At 45.7% G+C, this 17,216-nt stretch overlaps 1 protein-coding gene across 5 annotated transcripts in view; it reads right to left on the bottom strand.

Annotated features, from left to right (window-relative positions):
* The window catches only part of tspan17 (tetraspanin 17), a 31,835-nt gene extending 15,329 nt beyond the window's left edge, over positions 1-16,506 (bottom strand). For 4 of the 5 annotated variants that reach the window (XR_001965811.1, XR_001965810.1, XM_018745208.2 and 1 more), the window contains exons 1-2: positions 16,080-16,506; positions 2,263-2,313 (exon numbers count right to left, since the gene is read on the bottom strand). Coding sequence is in view for 3 of the 5 variants with exons in the window: in XM_018745208.2 (XP_018600724.1) it covers positions 2,263-2,313; positions 16,080-16,169 (141 nt within the window). In the remaining 2 variants the exon portion in view is untranslated. The remainder of the gene's footprint in view (positions 1-2,262; positions 2,314-16,079) is intronic. The other variant, XM_018745209.2, reaches the window with a different exon arrangement.
* Between the last annotated feature and the right edge of the window lie 710 nt (positions 16,507-17,216).

Raw genomic sequence — 17,216 nt, 5'->3', positions numbered from 1 at the left:
TTTCCCCACAACTCTCCACCTTAATCTCTAAGATCATCAACTCCTCGCTCTCCTCTGGCTGTTTCCCAGCTGACTTCAAAATCACAAATTTTACATATGTTAAAAAAAATTCTCCCTGGATCCCAATCTAGTTGAAAATTACAGACTGGTCTCTTTCCTCTCCTTCCTGTCTAAAACTCTAGAGCGGGCGGCCTGTGATCAACTGTCTGATTTCCTCACCCGGAACCATTTCCTTGATGGTTATCAGTCTGGTTTCAAAGTTGATCACTCCACTGAGACGGATGGCCCTTCTGGCGGTGTCTGATGCTCTCCAAGCCACAACAGCTGCCTCCCTCTCCTCGATCTGTCTGCAGCGTCCCTACCTCACAATCGACTCTGCCCAACTACTTGTCCAGGCCATGGTGACTTCCTGTCTGGACTACTGCAACTCTCTCCTGTGTGGCCTTCCTGCTATTGCCATCAAACCTCTGCAGATATTACAGAATGCTGCTGTATGAGTTGTGTTTGATTTGCCAAAGTGTTCCCACGTATCTCCTCTACTCATTTCTTTGCACTGGCTTCCTATAGCTGCCCGAATCAAATTCAAGACCCTGGTAATTGTCTACAAATGCATCAATAGAACTGCTCCCAACTATTTAGAGGACTTGATCAACAGCCACACCCCAGCCAGACCCCTTCACTCGTCTACTTCGGCTCGCTTGGTGGCCCGTGCACGAAAGGTAAAGCTCAAAGGTTCTCGGTTCTGGCTCCGTTGTGGTGGAATGACCTTCCCCTCTCACTCAGAACTGTGGAAACTGTCTACATTCAAGAAGGTCTGAAAACTCACCTTTTCCGGACCCATTTCACCCAAGATCTCTCCAGCTCATGTACAGTGTAAATGTTCATGCACCGTAACTTCACAAGCATCCCCAGATAAGCCTTTATTCAGCCGCTATTCCGGCATTGCATGTGACTGTTTGCATATCTTGTAATATTTAAAAAAAAAAAAAAAATGGTAGGAGGTTATCAGGATTCACCTATCCTGCATTTTGTGCACCTACTTGAGTGATGAACATTGGTGCATCAAGTGGAAGGTAAACTAGGTTTACTTAAGAGTTACATGTCTGCAGTCATGTCTCTTTCTCTTAATGTAATGCATAAATTGTACTTTTGTCAAGATGTGCGTCATTTTGGACAAGAGCATCTGCTAAATGAATAAATGTAAGTGTAAATGTAAGATGCACCATTGTACATGAGCTCTTCAGGCAGAACAGTGATCCACTCTGTGTCTCCATCATCCTCCTCATATCTCAACTGTTTCAATGTCCTATTTTCTTTAACCATTACATTTATTACTCCTCTCTTCTTTCCTTCTGCATCCTCCTCTTCATTCCCTCTGTTAAGCTCCCTGGAAGGTGACAGGATGCTCATTGCTAGCAGATCCAGCACCTTACACCAAAGCTCCCACCACAGCTCCAAGCACACCTACGCCCATTGTACAAGTCCCAGACAAGCTCAAGTCCTTAGCTACAGCAGCATCTCCCTCAGAGCAGGTGGCACAGGATGAAAAGGGGGTACCACTTCCTTGAACCTCTTGGCTATTTTCTGATCAGTACACAAGGAAATTTCCTCCTCTGTTTACTGTCTCCACGTGCTTTCCAGAGTCTCCTGTGAGCATTGTGCACGCAACTGTCCAGCTGCACACATATAAGCGCGCGCACGCGCACACACACACACACGCACACACACACACACACACACACACACACACACCGTACTGAGCCAAGTCACAATCAGTGAGCACCATGACACCAAAGTCCAGGGTTTGGGTTCTGTTAAACCTCACACAAAGCTATAATTAATTAATTGATTAATTAATTAATTCATTATAAAAAAATTTAGAAACTTCAATTTAATTACCCTCAAATACCATTAAAAATAAAACTCATATATAATTAGTGACATTTAAAAGAGCATTTCCCATGTCCTATGGAGCCCTGCCTGTGGAAGTGATCTTTTTCTGTAGGAGCTCGCAACTGTGAAACTCATTCATGTGGCTACAATAAACACAAAAGTGAGCCTTTTAAACACGTTCATTAATACCGAGCTACACCTAAATTTATTTAATAACAGCAGCCTGTGTCCAGAACATGCTGTGCAGTGGTGCCAATCATCTCAGTGTACGGGGTGGAACGGTGCAGCACCCTGGGGCCTATGCCTCCCCCAGAGCCCTGCAGGGGGCAACAGGGGATGAGCCCATGACTCTCTGCGCTCTTCACTTGCCTTCTCTGCCCAGGCCCAGAGTCCAATGCCCAGGAAGGCAGCTCCCAGCAGCTGCAAGACAAGAGAACGGAAGAGCTCGGTGAGACAGGTGGTGTTCCTGCTTACGCCAGTGTGCTCCTTATGTATTCCTTCATATTTATTGTGTCAATCACTGTATGTTTACTTTTACAATTATTGTCTAGTTTCATTTACACAATAGCTTGCCATTACCCTACAGATGCAGGCAATGTTGATAAACCGCAGTAAAATAATACATATTTTACTACTGCATCTGTCCATCATTTAGAGGAAAAGACAAAGATGAAGGGCAAGGAGAGAACACTTATTATTTCAGAAGGTGAGCTGCACACAGGCTTCGCTCTTGCTGTATGTGTGTGGGTGGAGCAGCAGTACAGAACTGCGCAACAACAAAAGACGTTGCACCTTCACAGCGACACACTCCGTTCACACAGGAGGCTCCCACTGAGGGGCTCACCAACACTGGAGACAGCAGGCAAACCGTGAGCCTCCCAAAGGAGCCTCTGCAGAGATATGAGTGGCTCTGAAGTTCTCGCTGCCACCTGTCCTCCTGGACTTGTTAACCTTCCAGCACAGAAAAGCGTGCATCACCGGTGTGTGCCGCAAACCCACGCGATGCCCTTACACACACACACCTCTCTGAGCATGAGCTTTCCCTCCCTGCCCACACCATCCCATCCAGTTCCCAACACACGGCACCCGGATTCCTGTAGCCCAAACCGATCTCGTTAAAAAACTTTTTCCACCATTTCTCCGGAGCACTTAGCACTCAGCATGAGCAGATCATTAACAGCAATTCATGAATGAGGGATAAAATACAGCTCCTGTAAACAAATAAGTCCAAGCAACAGCTCACCTGGGTTGGCCATTTCTTTTATTTAAATCAGATTTTTTATTTTATTTATTTTTTAATCTTGAGCATTTTCTGTAACTCTAAATGTTGATTTTAACAGAAATATTTCCAAAACATTTCTTTTCTTACAGAAAATGTTTAAAATTGTTTAAAACACATTTAATTGTAAAAAGTGATGTAACTGATGTGGAATCCATGGCTGCTGCCAGCCAGCTTCTTTGTGCCACTGCATCCTCTGCAGAGTGAGAGTGTGTAGAGTGTCCTTAACACATTTGGCCTTGTCCAATGAGTGTGTCTTTAATGCATGTGAACTTTTGCACCCTTCCTGGATTGGGGCCGCGTCGTGGCGAAAGGGCTTGCATGATCTAGGGATCTCCAGAGCTACAGTATATTGTTGGGAGCAGTATGCTCCTAGTAGGGTCTCCCATGGTGAACCGGTCTGGAGGGAAGATCCAGACTAACATGATCTGAAAAACCGCTATGGCAAACGTGAACAAGAGAACGTTTACCCTGCCCGGAATAGGGTTGCCTGGACCTACCGCTGGAGCCAGGCCTGGGGGTAGTGTTCCTAGATGAGTGTCTGGTGGCCGGGCAGCCCACGTAACCCAGCCGAGCTCAGCCTAAAAAGGTAACGTGGGGGGGCCATGGGGGCCCACCACCCTCAAGGTCCAAGATGGGTGTTAAGTGCAATGCCTTTCGGGAAGCAGGAGGGGGTAGGATGGCACATGGCATCACAGGCCCTTGTGGCAGAAACTGGTTCTTGGCACGTGGAATTTCACCTCACTGGGGTGAAAGGAGGTGGAACTGAGAGCAGGTTAAGAGATACCAACTAGATTTCGTTGGGCTCACCTCCACTCACAGTGTTGGCTCTGGAACTATACTACTCAGTAGGGGGTGATCTCTTTCCTACTCAGGAATTGCACAGGGTGAGAGGCGCTGGGCAGGTTTGGGGATACTCACAAGCCCCAAGCTGGCTGCTATACAGGTGGAGTTTGCCCCGGTGGACGAGAGGGTCACCTCAATGTGACTTAAGGTCGCAGAGAGGAAAACTGACTATTGTGTGTGCTTATGCACCAAACAGCAGTTCAGAGTATTCAACCTTCTTGGGGAGAGTCGGTGGGGTTCTGGACAGGGCCCCACCTACAAACTCCATAGTCCTGCTGCGGGACTTCAACGCTCACGTTGGCAATGACTGGGAAGAATGGCTTGCCCGATCTAAACCCGAATAGTGAAATGTTGTTGGACTATGGTTTTTCCATAACGAACACCACGTTCGAATGCAAGGATGCTCATAAGTGTACTTGGTACCAGAGTCCCTTGGGCCAAAGGTCAATGATTGACTTTGTAGTCATTTCATCTGACTTCAGGCCACATGTTCTGGATACTCGGGTGAATGGAGGTGCTGAGCTGTCAACCAATCACCATTTGATGGTGAGCTGAATCAGATGACAGGGAAAACTAACAGACAGACCTGGTAGACCCAAGCGCATAGTGAGGGTGTGCTGAGAACGACTGCCAGAGGACCCTGTCCAGAATCATGTTAACTCCCACCTCCGTGAGAACTTCTCCCATGTCCTGGAGGAGGTAGGGGGCATGGAGTCTGAATGGACCCTGTTCAAAACCTCTATTATGGGAGCAGCCAGGCACAGCTGTACCCAAAAGCTTGTTGGTGCCAGTCACAGTGGCAACCCAAGAATCCACCGGTGCACACCAATGGTGAGGGAAGTCGTCAAGCTGAAGGAGGAGGCCTTTAGGGCCTGGTTGACTCTGGGGACTCCTGACTTACCAGATACTGTAGGTACCAGCAGGCAAAAAAGGCAGCAGTGGCTGCGGCAACAGAAGCAAAATCCAGAGCATGGGAGGAGTTTGGAGAGGCCACGGAAAATGACTCTTGGTCAGCCTCAAAGAGGTTCTGGAAATTGAAAGAGGTCCTTGTATGTGCGAACATACTTGGCAACAAAGCTCGTTCTGATTCTGAAAACCATACTCAGGAGGTGTCGGAGGAGCTTCGCTCAAGCTGTACTCAGCAAAGGTGAAGAAACTCTGACCTCAAATGTAGACATTGTTGGGAGCTGGAAGGAACACTTTGAGAAACTCCTAAACCCAAGAGATATGTCTCCCTTACAGGAGTCAGGGCCAGAGGTCTCTGAGGTATCAGAGTCCATTTCCCTGGTGGAAGTCACTGAGGTTGTTGGAAAACTCCACAGTAGCAAAGCATAGGGGGTGGATGAGAGTCACCTGGAACTGCTTAAAGCCCTGGATATTGTGGGGCTGTCACGACTGACACGCCTCTGCAATATTGTATGGACCTCGGGGACAGTGCCTTTGGACTGGCAAACTGGGGTGGTGGTCCATATCTTTAAGAAAGGTGACAGGATAGTGTGTGCCAACTATCGGGGTATCACACTTTTCAGCCTCTGTGGGATAGTCTATGCCAGGGTGCTCGAAAGGAGGCTGCGGCTGACAGTTGAGCCTCAGATTGAAGAGGAACAATGCGGATTCCGTCCAGACCGTGGAACAGTGGACCAGCTTTTCACCGTTTCACAGATAACTGAGGACACATGAGAGTTCGCTAATCCACTCTACATGTGTTTTGTGGACTTGGAGAAGCCCTACCTACATGTTCCCTGAGAAATTCTATGGGAGGTGCTTCAGAAGTATGGGTTGTCGGGGCCACTACTGCAGGCCATTCGGTCTCTGTACACACGGAGCGAGAGCTATGTCTGCATACTCGGCATTAAGTCAAGCCCGTTCAATGTGGGTGTTGGACTCCGCCAAGGTTGTGCCTTGTCCCCACTTCCGTTTGTGGTTTTCATGGACAGGCTATCAAGGCGCAGCTGAGGTCAGGAGGGCATTCTATGTGGGGGCCGGAAGGTGATGTCTCTGCTTTTTCCGGTTGACGATGTCCTTTTAGCACTGTCACATGGATGCCTCCAATACACACTGGAACAGTTTTCAGCCAAGTGTGAAGCGGCTGGTATGAGGATCAGCACCTTTGAGTCCATGGTTCTCTCGTGGAAAAGGGTGGCATGCTCCTTCAGGTAAAGGGAGAAAAACTGCCCCAGGTGGAGGAGTTTAAGTAACTTGGGGTCTTATTCACAAGTGAGAGGAGAAGGGAGCGTGAGATCGGCTGCAGACTGGGAGCAGCGGCAGCAGTAATGTGGTCGCTGTACCGGACTGTAGTGGTGAAGGGGGAGCTGAGCCATAAGGCAAAGCTCTCTATTTACCGGTCAGTCTATGTCCCTACCCTCACCTATGGTCATGAACTGGATAATGACTGAAAGAATAAGATTGTGGATACAAGCGGCTGAACTGAGTTTTCTCCGCAGGGTGTTGGGACTCACTCTCTGTGACAGGGTGAGGAGTTCAGCCATCTGGGAGGAACTCAAGACCTGCTACTCCTCCGCATTGAGGGGAGCCAGTTGAGCTGGTTTGGGCATTTGGTAAGAATGCCCCCTGGGTGCCTCCCTTTGGAGGTACACCAGACACAGCCAACTTGGACAAGACCCTGAGGTCGGCCCAGGACCCGCTGGAGAGATTACATCTCCCAGTTGGCCTGGGAGCGGCTGGGGATCCCTCGGGTTGAGCTGGAGGAAGTTGCAAGGGACAGGTACATCTGGGCTTCTCTGCTCTCCCAATTGCCAGAAAATGGATGGATGGATGGGTGGACGGACTTGCCCAGTGAGTGTGTCTTTTCCAGTGCAAACTCCGGAACAGGAACCTTGGCACAAAATGCGGGTTTCTCTTCGAGGCCCGAAACAAGAGTACTGAGCTGGGTGAGCCGTAAGTGACCCATACTTGTAGTACAACTCTTGGTGTCTGTCAATAAAAGACCATAATATCATCATTATACAAAAGTTGTGGTGTAATTTAATTTCTGACATGTTTTTTCATGTTACAGCTCTATTAAACACTGCTTTAATTACTCTCGAGTCCTTATAGTTTCATTCATTCAACTACTTTCTGCTGATAATTTCCTCTCATTTGCAGCTGTTTTCAAGTGCTTCTAAATGTTACCAAATAAACCGAGACTTCATGAAAAGAAATTTACTGAAAATAATCAATAAACTTTAAATAAACCACTTTAAACTGGCCAAGCCTGCACCGTGTGTGTTTCTGTGTGAGAGAGAGAGACACCCATGTTGACAAAATGGGATCACCTCCACAGGCATGGAGCACCTGGCACTGGCAGGAAACACTTCTGCTTTTCAAACATTTCAAAGAAATATGCAAAGGTATGTAAGTGTGGTCTGTCCACGATTTATCTTTTTTTTTTTTAATAACTGAATTTATGACACAAATTGTTTAAAAATGCTTAAGTACTGATTCAAGCCCATGTAAATGTTATAATCAAGTTAGTTTTTCACAAATACAAACTTCCTCTTTACGATAATCTTTCTTGAACTGCATGACTGACATGAGAGAAGGAACATTCAGTAACTAAGTGCGCGCGCGCACACACACACACACACACACAAAGCAGCTTCCCATCAGCCCAGCTGAGCCTCACGTTAACGTCTTTTTCCAGAATCCAACCTCCTGTGGCTAGCTGCCATGGCGACCGCCCTCCTTACCTCTCTGCGGCTCAGATGCTGTGGGCTAAGTGAGAGGCATTTGAGTGCAGCACTCCCTAAAGGCAAGGTGACGCAGGTGCAGGCAAAGCATGCTGAACCCAGGGTTCCACTGCCAGTGCCTCCAAGGTAAATCATGTCCACAGCGCATCAGTTTGAGCAACATGCTGCACCTCAGGGGTCACCTGTAACACTCAATGTGGCTCAAGTGTCAGATATACAAGTGTCCCATCGAACATGGAGACACACTTGTTTTTACTAACCGTCACCAAACGACACCATGGGCGCTGGCAGAGTCAGTAAGCTGTAAAAGTGAGGTCTTGGCTCGCCACTTCTGCTATCAGTGATGAGAAATGCTGTTTACCATGTTCTAGCTGGTTCTACTAGAAACAGGTGCTTCACTTGCTGTCATCTCCAACAAAAAGCACCCAGTGCAGCACAGCTGCGGCACTTCCGAGACCCATTTGAGAGCACCAATGGCCCAACAGGGACTGGCTTACAGCACTCCCTCACCTGAAATACTACCACAGCCTTGGGGAAGAAAACAAGTTTGAACCCTTTCTGCTTTGAGGCTCTACAGGTGTGAGTGCTGTTTTACAGGAGGCCTGGGAAGCATGGTGGTGTAGAATTCTACAGACATCTTGAAATTTATTTATGTAGCGAACGCTCTTCTCCAAAGGCACGTACAGTGTTCACTTACCTAAAGCTATTTAACCATTTGTACAGCTGGGTCCTTTTACTGGAGCAATTCAGGGTAAGCATGTTGCTCAAGGCTACTACTACAACCAGAGGAGGTTTTCGAACCTGTGATCTTTGAGTCCAAAGGGTGCAACTTTAACCACTACGCCACAAGCTGTGCGTCTGGAGAGAATGGGAAACTAAATGTACAATGGTAGGTGAGTACTATTCAGTTTGAAATGTGCACGTCACTCAGAGACTGGGGCAAGAAGGAAGGTGGGCAAAAAATGCATCTCAGATTCTCACTTTGTGTTTCATACATTTCATGAACAGTGTCTACTAGTAGGAACAGGTTATTGATTGAATCAGGGGCAGCTCTGCTACCAATTCGAGCAACACATAGAAGAAGCGGGCTGATAAGCACACAAGAAGGCTGAAAGTGTGACAAATAAAGGGGTGAACAATGCTACAGAGCCATACTTGAGGTCACCATGTGGTCCCTTAACATCCAAGCACCTCAGACGGAGAGAAATACGAACACATGAGCCCCATTAGCTGGAGGCCTTTCCTGGACTGGGAATGTACCTTTGTCATGTCAATTCTCATAACTCAAAGGCTTTTTCAGTGTTCCTGAGCCCCAGAACTCACACCCATTGACACTATCACCAAACCCCATCAAAACTGACACAATTACTTCAAGTTAACATCAGTCATTATGACACAAGATAAGAGTGCATTTATTACCCTATAATACCCTACAGCTGTCTACCTGCGCTAACTGAACTCTTTCTTAGCTATTACATAGCACACATACACACACAAAACATACACTTCGTGTTATGTATTAATTGAGCCTTTAATGCGAAAAATGAGAGTGAACACAGCAAAGTCAATGAAAACAATGCAATGAAGCGACACTCAGAAGAAGCTGTCACGGTCTGGAGAGTCCACATGGGTCCACGATCAGCGAGATGATCAAAAATGACAGTAAACAGGGCTGATACAGGGAGAGAATGCAGTACAAGCCAAACTAGAAGTGAGAAGATCACTTGACGTGAGCTCAATTAGCGCTATAGAATTTAACTCGTGCTGAAATTGGGTGTCTCAAGGAATCACTGTACATGTATCTGTTCAGTCCACTTCCTCTCATACACACAGCTGATAACACTGCCTTTCACCACTACTGTTCCAGAATGACATTTATTAATTTAGCTGATGCTTTTCTCCAAAGCAACTTATTGTTAAGGTTACATTTATTTACCCATTTATACAGCTGGGTAATTTTACTGAAGCAATTTAGGGTAAGTACCTTGCTCAAGGGTACTACTGCTGGAGGTGGGGATCAAACCACCAACCTTTAGATCCAAAGGCAGCAGTTCTAACCACTACAATACCAGCTGTCTCATTGGCATTGTAAGCATTATACAGGAAAAAATAAATGCAAGTGTCTGATAGAAAGTGTAACTAAGGAGAGGGTTTTACAGTACTTTTACCACAGCATATCCAGGCACTGAATTCCTCTGAAAGGTGCTGAAAGCTGCTGTGCCGTCACTGCAGTTGAGGAACGAAGACGACACCCTACTAACCCTGTGCAAGGTGAAAACACAGTGAATCCCCAACAGCCGGGCAAGCGCACCTGGACAGGGCTCCGGTGCGGCGCATCCACCTTTACGTTGAGCTGCTGAGGACACCAGAGAGACATGCGGACGAGAGAAGACGTGATGACCCACGACGGCTATAATGCATCCACATAAACAGGTCTTGGTCACTTTGTCCCTAAAGCGTCATACTCGTCCCTGCAAGTGCACACAGTAGAAGGGCTGTTCCCTGACAGGATCCCTTCCCTGTCCAAACGTCCTCTTCCTACTTCTGCCACACACACTGTTGTCACACAGTCACGCTGTGACCTTACCTACCTTTACTATAGTAATAGCAGTAACTCTTTAGAGAAATCACTATAAAAAGTCTGGTTTTCCTTCTAAACAACAATACACAAGGGGCAAGAGGTACAAACTCCCCCTGAACACGAAATATATCCAAAGCAGAATTTGTTTAACACTTCGTACTGTCTTATGATTGTAATATCAAAAGAAGTGTTAAAGAAGAAGGGGAAAGATGCAGTTTATAAAGAGTTTGAGAGAGCTTCTTTAACTAAAAATGGAACATAAGGATTGTAAGAAGATTAATGGGAGTAATTTAAAATTCATCTCAACTTGGAATAATTACATACTACATGACTAAGTATAAACCTCCAACTCATCTCACGCCCACAGCCTCTCGTTCTTTGGAGCGCATGTGCTTTTCCAGTACAGGAAAGTCTTTGAGCAACAAAGAGAAAGATGTGCCTTTCATCGGAAACAAAATACAGCGAGCTCTTGGCTTATGGCATTGAGTGAGAGTGTGTGTGGTGGGAAAACTTTCCCATCTCACACACAAGTCTACAGCATGGACTACAAATCCACCTGCATTCCCCATGTTACTGAAGTCGGGAACCAGGTAAAAACAGAAGAAAACCAGTTCAGAAGTCCACAACTAGGATGGATTTGTCCAATGACTACTAGTACAGGGGGAGAGAGAAGAGAAAAAAAAAAAAAAACTCTTATATGGTGGAATATGCTTAAGTAAAATGTAGAGTGAACAAGAAAAAAGCAGAACGTGGACGAGGCTCAGTGCTGGCGGCTCACAGGACCTGGGCAGTACTGTATGTTCCAACCAGAGTTAAATTCCAGCTCAGCCTGTATGGACTCGACATTCTCCTTACTTTCTATATTATTGACTTGTATAATTTGTAAAATGCAGACTAAAATATACTTTATGATTGAACTGAATTGAATACTTCACTGTATGGAAGATGTTCTGCTGCACAGACGTACGAATGACTGGAAGGAGTTGACTGTAGTGTAAGACTGCAAGTAACCTTGGGGACAGGTGCCACATAAATACCAATAACTCACTGTACACTGTTTTGGAGAGGAGCATCTGCTAAAATAATAAATGTAGTTCTGTGTGTGTGTTACATTGAAAGTAATTTATATGTGAGATTCTTATATCCCAGGACGATATCTTCGTTCATTTGATGCAGGTTATCTTAAAGTACCTGTGATCAATAAGACCTCAGTAGGAGGTTGTGCCTTTTGTTACCGAGCACCTAAACTGTGGAATAACTCTGCCAAGGACAGTCCCAAGCCCAACTGCAAAAGAAGGGGGGTGGTCACCCCGCCGCAGTGATCAAAACTGGGAAACCAGGGAAACCAGGCAAGAAACCACATGAAATTTCGAAAGGAAGATCATACAATCAAGGCTGCAGAAACATCGTGAACAGACCAGTCGAGAAGAGCAGGCAGGATTCAAACCACAACGGAGCTGCACCGATCAAGTATTTGCTTCATTCGTTAAATGGTGGAGGAGAGGATCAGGTGTGGAAAGCAAACCATCATCGTCTTCATCGACCTTAAATCCGCATTTGACTGTGTTCACTGGCCTGCCCTGTGGAGGGCACTGGAGAACGAGCACGTACCACTGAAGATCATCCAACTTCTCCAAGCATCATACAACGGCTCAACCAGCAGCGTGCGGGTCCGAAACAAACTATCCGAGGAATTTCCTATTCAGTCTGGAGTCCGCCAGGGAGATGTCGCTTCTCCCCTGCTTTTCAATATCGTGACTGATGCCATTATGAGGAAGGCATTCGAGGGCAGATGCGGAGTTCAATACGACGTGAACAACTTCCTGACTGACTTGATGTTCGCGGACAACAGTGCCATATTCGCCGACACAGATGCAGAGGCCACCGACATTCTGCGCCAAATCGTCCGCATCGCCTAATCCTATGGTCTAAGAATCAATGCAGACAAGACCAAAGTTATGACCACCGATGGATCAGAAGCCAACATCCACCTCGATGGAATCCAAATCGAGCAGGTCCAAGAATTCAAATGCCTGGGATCGTTGGTGCAAGAGAAGAAAGTGGCATCCACCACCAAAGTCCACAGCAGGATTGGCCAGGTAACAGCAGCATTCGCCTCGCTCAAATGGTGCCTATGGAAGAAGGCTAACATCTCCACCAAGACCAAAATCCGCCTCTTCCGAACACTGATCCTGCCAATCCTCCTATACGGATCGGAAACATGGACTCTGCTCAAATCAGACATCAACAAGCTCAAAGTCTTCCAAATGCGATGCCTGAGACAGATCCTGGGTGTCTCTCTTCGTGATCGCCATTGTAACGAGATAATTCGGAAAAAGTGCGACAATCAACCCTCAATCGAAGAGCAAATCCAAGCACGCAGACTGCGATGGTTTGGCCATGTATGCAGAATGAACACCAATCGGCTGCCATACAAGCTCCTCTGGCGAGAGCGACCTGTCCACTGGAGGGTTCAACGAGCAGCGCCAAAGAAAACATGGCTTAAACATGTTGAAGACGACCTAAAGAACCAGCGACTGACCATCAACGAGGCTAGAATTATCGCCACCGATCGCCAGAAGTGGAAGCGTATCGTGAATGACATACGGAATCCAGCGGCACCTACAGCAGCATATTGGTTGAGAGGGCGACCTGCCCCCCAAATCGCCAGCTAAGGACCAAAGAAGAAGAAAGAAGAAACTGTGGAATACTTTGCCAGTTACTGTCAGAAATGCCCCGTCTGTTTGTTTTCAAATCCAGGCTAAGATTTACATGTTCACTCAGGCATTCCACCTCAAAATGTAATTCCACTTGGCTGTGTTTGTTTTTCCCACCTCTGAATCAAAACATATTTAAGTTATAAATTACTGTGGTGTGAAAATATTTAAGGGGGGTGCGGTGGCACAGTAGGTTGGACCAGGTCCTGCTCACCGGTAGGTCTGGGGTTCGAGTCCCGTTTGGGGTGCCTTGCGACGGACTGGTGTCCTGTCCTGGGCGTGTCCCCTCCCCCTCCAGCTTTACACCGTGTTGCCGGGTTAGGCTCCAGCTTCCCGTGACCCCGTATGGGACAAGAGATTCCGACTGTGTGTGTGAAAATATTTTCAGGTAGTTAATACATTTAATAATATGTTCAAGTGATTAACATGTTCTAGTTAACACTTTCAGAAAATGTATGTTGTGCCTTGGCTTCATGTTCCGTTTAACACAATGGTTAGTGTGGGTAGGGAAATGGGACGTAAAGAAAATTTGGTGACCTTTAGGATGTGGTGTTCTGCGTTAGACGCAAGGGAAGTTTCGGAAGTGTGGGCATGCCTTATGATGACCTATGTATGACCTCAAATAAAAGGAGGCAACGTAAACCGATCGGGGAGACGCCCAGCTATCTAGGGCTCTCCCATCAAGCGATGTTGTCGTGAAAAGTCTCTACGTGCCTGAGTGTTTTGTATGGATATCCTGCAGCTGATCGGTTCCAGAAAAGGAAAGAAAATGCTCAGCAAGAAGAAATTGTTAGTAATGTGAAAGAAATTATCTCCCTACAAGAAGAGCTGAGGAGGGAAGCACCTCATGCTGACTAAGGATGATGACCAACCGCCGTGATGGACAAGACGTACCTTGCTGAACCGGGAAATCAAGCTACCATACAGCAACAATGCCATTGTTATCTGTAAACTGACTTAGAATTCTTATTTAATCTAGAATGCCCAGGAGAGCAGCCACTGCCACTTGGACCCCCAGAGGTTTTCTTCTCCCTCGAATTTCAGTTGAGAGCTTTTGTTCCTTTCCTCCATGGCCAGAAGGTATACTTATAGCTTTATAAAAGCATTTGTATTACGCAAGTCTGTAGTGTCTTTGTTTCCTTGTGTGATTGATGCATTTGTTTCTGTGCTCTATGCCTGTGTTCAGACGCTCTGTGTCACTGCCTGAGAAGAGCATTCTATAAAACTGAATTGAATGTAATGTGTAAGTTCCAAGCAAGGCCTTTTCTACTGAGCTCAATGTTTATGTGCATGAGCACTGCCAAAAAATACCAAAAATACATGAGATGCTAAACCACTGAGTTTGTGCACTTTTCAAGTGATCGCCTCTAAGTTGGACAAATAACTGGCAAATATAACTATAACGGCTGTAAGTAAAAGGCATACCTCATGCTATACAGTATGTGCAGTTCACTTTGGCCTGGAAAACATTTTCTCATTGTCAGGAATAAATACATAGAAAAATTCTGTTTACTCAACCAAGTACTGTGTGAAGTTAAACCACCTTTTCTAGACAGTGCTACTGCTTGTAGTTAACATTTTGCCCACATTTATCATTTTATACATTTTGAGTAGATTAAGCAATAATGAGAACACCCACGTACACTCACATACAGTATGTGTACAATATAGCGTGGTGGTAAAATCACCCCATTAGGCAAATTCAGAATTGCTTTGGTACATTTATGAAGCAAACTAAGAAATGATTTCTTTGATATTTTCCTTGTTTTTTCTGATGTTTTTCCAAGTTATTAACGGAATTCCTGAAACTTTTTCGAAACAGAAACTCAAGTGTATCTGCATGCTTTCCCATGCCACAGCGTTATGTGAAGAGAGTAACTTCAGTTAGCAACAATAATTCGATTTATGCAAGAAGTTGCTGATGAGACATGGCAACTCAGTAACTTCATGAGAACTCAACACTCATTTTAAATGAAACAGCACAGGCATTCAAAACGTACACATACTGTATATGCACATATGTGGAGGGAATGTGTGCTCATCGCCATTAGTCGCATCTGTACTCTGCGGTTAGTGGCATGTGCCCGTTCATGTATGTTGTGACAGAAAAGTGACCATGAAATGGTTTCTTCCCCTTTAAAAGTACCGCCACCTAAAAAATGTGTTCAGTTCAATCACTTTTTAAAAATAAAAAAAAAAAAAAAATAAAAAAAAAAAAAAAACTTTCATATGTGGCACTTCAACTTTCACATGGACAATTAGTTACTGAACTATAAGAAAAGTGAAATATGAAGCATAAAGAACACATTCACTGAAAACAAGGCGTTTTACAGCACTGAAGTGAACAGTGAAACATTTACACACAGCTATGAAGGATTTGAGCAGCGCATTGTTCTCAGGCAGGGAAGCATCTACAGTTCTAAGACAGAGTGTCTCCCACCAAATTACATATTCATGGATTTTCTAAGTGCATCCAACTTTTCCTGGAGCAAATATAAATAGTACATTTGTTACTCTGCTCAACGCAACGGGTTTCATAAATACTGTTCAGCAGCAATGAGGAGGAACAAGGTCCCGCTTTGCCACACAGGTCACAGGGCACAAGTCTTAAGGACAAATAAGAATAAACATGTCGTGAAAAAGATAATGATAGTTATTAAAAGCTGGGTGCATAACGATTGTGATAATCAACAATTGCGGTGCAGACTAAGTAATTGCTAGTATTGCAGCTATTTCCACAAGCAGACGGGCTTTATGATCCAAAGAGAACGGATAGATTGGAGTCCACTGATTCAATCAGTGATTGTTCCTCCAAGTGTAGAGCCCGGCCTGCTGCGAGATCATGGGTTTGAGCTCCCCACCACCCCAAACACACAGCTAAGGAACACACTTTAAAAAATCTAACAGTCAGGGAAACAAACAAAACTGTTAGAGAAACTGCCATCTCCAGCGCTGCGGGAGCGACACTTTTCTCCCAAAAAAGCTCCTCATCTTCTTTCACCACAGTGAGCTGCTGCGAAGGTTGGGACGAAAGCAAAGGTGAAGGTGACGGAGCGGTCGGAGGAAACTCTCACCCAGAAGACGATGTTGAAGCCGAACAGAAGGTACTTGACGCAGCAGCTTACTTCGGCTCCTTTCAACTTCAAGTGCTCCTTTCTGCTCATTCTTCCACCGGCGCCTCTCTCATCTGCTCGCCACAAGTATTTAGTGGGCCGGAGTACAGACACAGCAGCGTGAGCCGCCTAGTAACAATAGGCTAGCCCGCAAAGCCCCGGGCGGCGGATCGATCGGCGGCTACTCGTCCACTCCTGCATTCATCAGACTGTGGGGTAACTAGCTCACCACGAACAGGCAGTTAGTTAACCGGTGAGCGTCGCCAGCAGTGAACCAGTTAACCAGCCAGCTGCTCGAACTCGGGCGCAAAGTGGAAGTGGCAGTTTGGAGCGGTGCTGCAATGCAGGTGCCGATGCTTGACGTACACAGATGACGCTTCTCGATGGTTCCGACTCGGACTCCACGGCGGGCAGCACGGGTACAGACCTAGCGAGCCGAGCCCAGACACAACGAACAGCGCGCGCCGCCAAGTCCAGCGCCCCCTAGCGGAGCCCATGTCACGGCTCTGCTGCTGCTCAAAACGAAAACGATGTGCGGCGTACATAGTACAGTACAGTACAGCACAGTAGGCTACACTGCAGTACATTACAGTACAGTATAGAATAGAATATACTTTATTGTCCCATTCCTGGGAAATTTGTTTTGGACAACCATGACACGTCCAGTGCACAACACTGGACTCACATAAAACAATACATAATATACAATAAATAAGAAATAAAGCAACAATCAAAATATATTAAAAACCTACTGTATATCAATCTAAAGTCTCAGTTTTGGAATTCTCTATTCAATAATTTAACTGCAGTTGGCACAAAAGAATTTTTATAGTACAGTACAGTTCAGCACAGTAGGCTACACTGCAGTACAGTAAAGTACAGCCATCACTCGACCAGTGCGGTTACTTTACTCATGCATGCAACAGCATGAACTCACACCATCTGTCAGATTCCTGTTGTCAGGGGTTCAAATTACTATTGTTTGTTTTTGGGAAAAAATAATTGATTCCCAGATGAAAAATATGTAATCTAAAACAATATAAATTCAAATACCATTATGACTTATTTTTGCATTTGCATGTTTATATATAAAATAAA

Source organism: Scleropages formosus, chromosome 13 (genome assembly GCF_900964775.1).
Source record: "Scleropages formosus chromosome 13, fSclFor1.1, whole genome shotgun sequence".
Taxonomy (NCBI): Eukaryota; Metazoa; Chordata; class Actinopteri; order Osteoglossiformes; family Osteoglossidae; genus Scleropages; species Scleropages formosus.
Note: the sequence above shows the minus strand (reverse complement) of the source record. Positions and strands in the feature narration are given on the sequence as shown.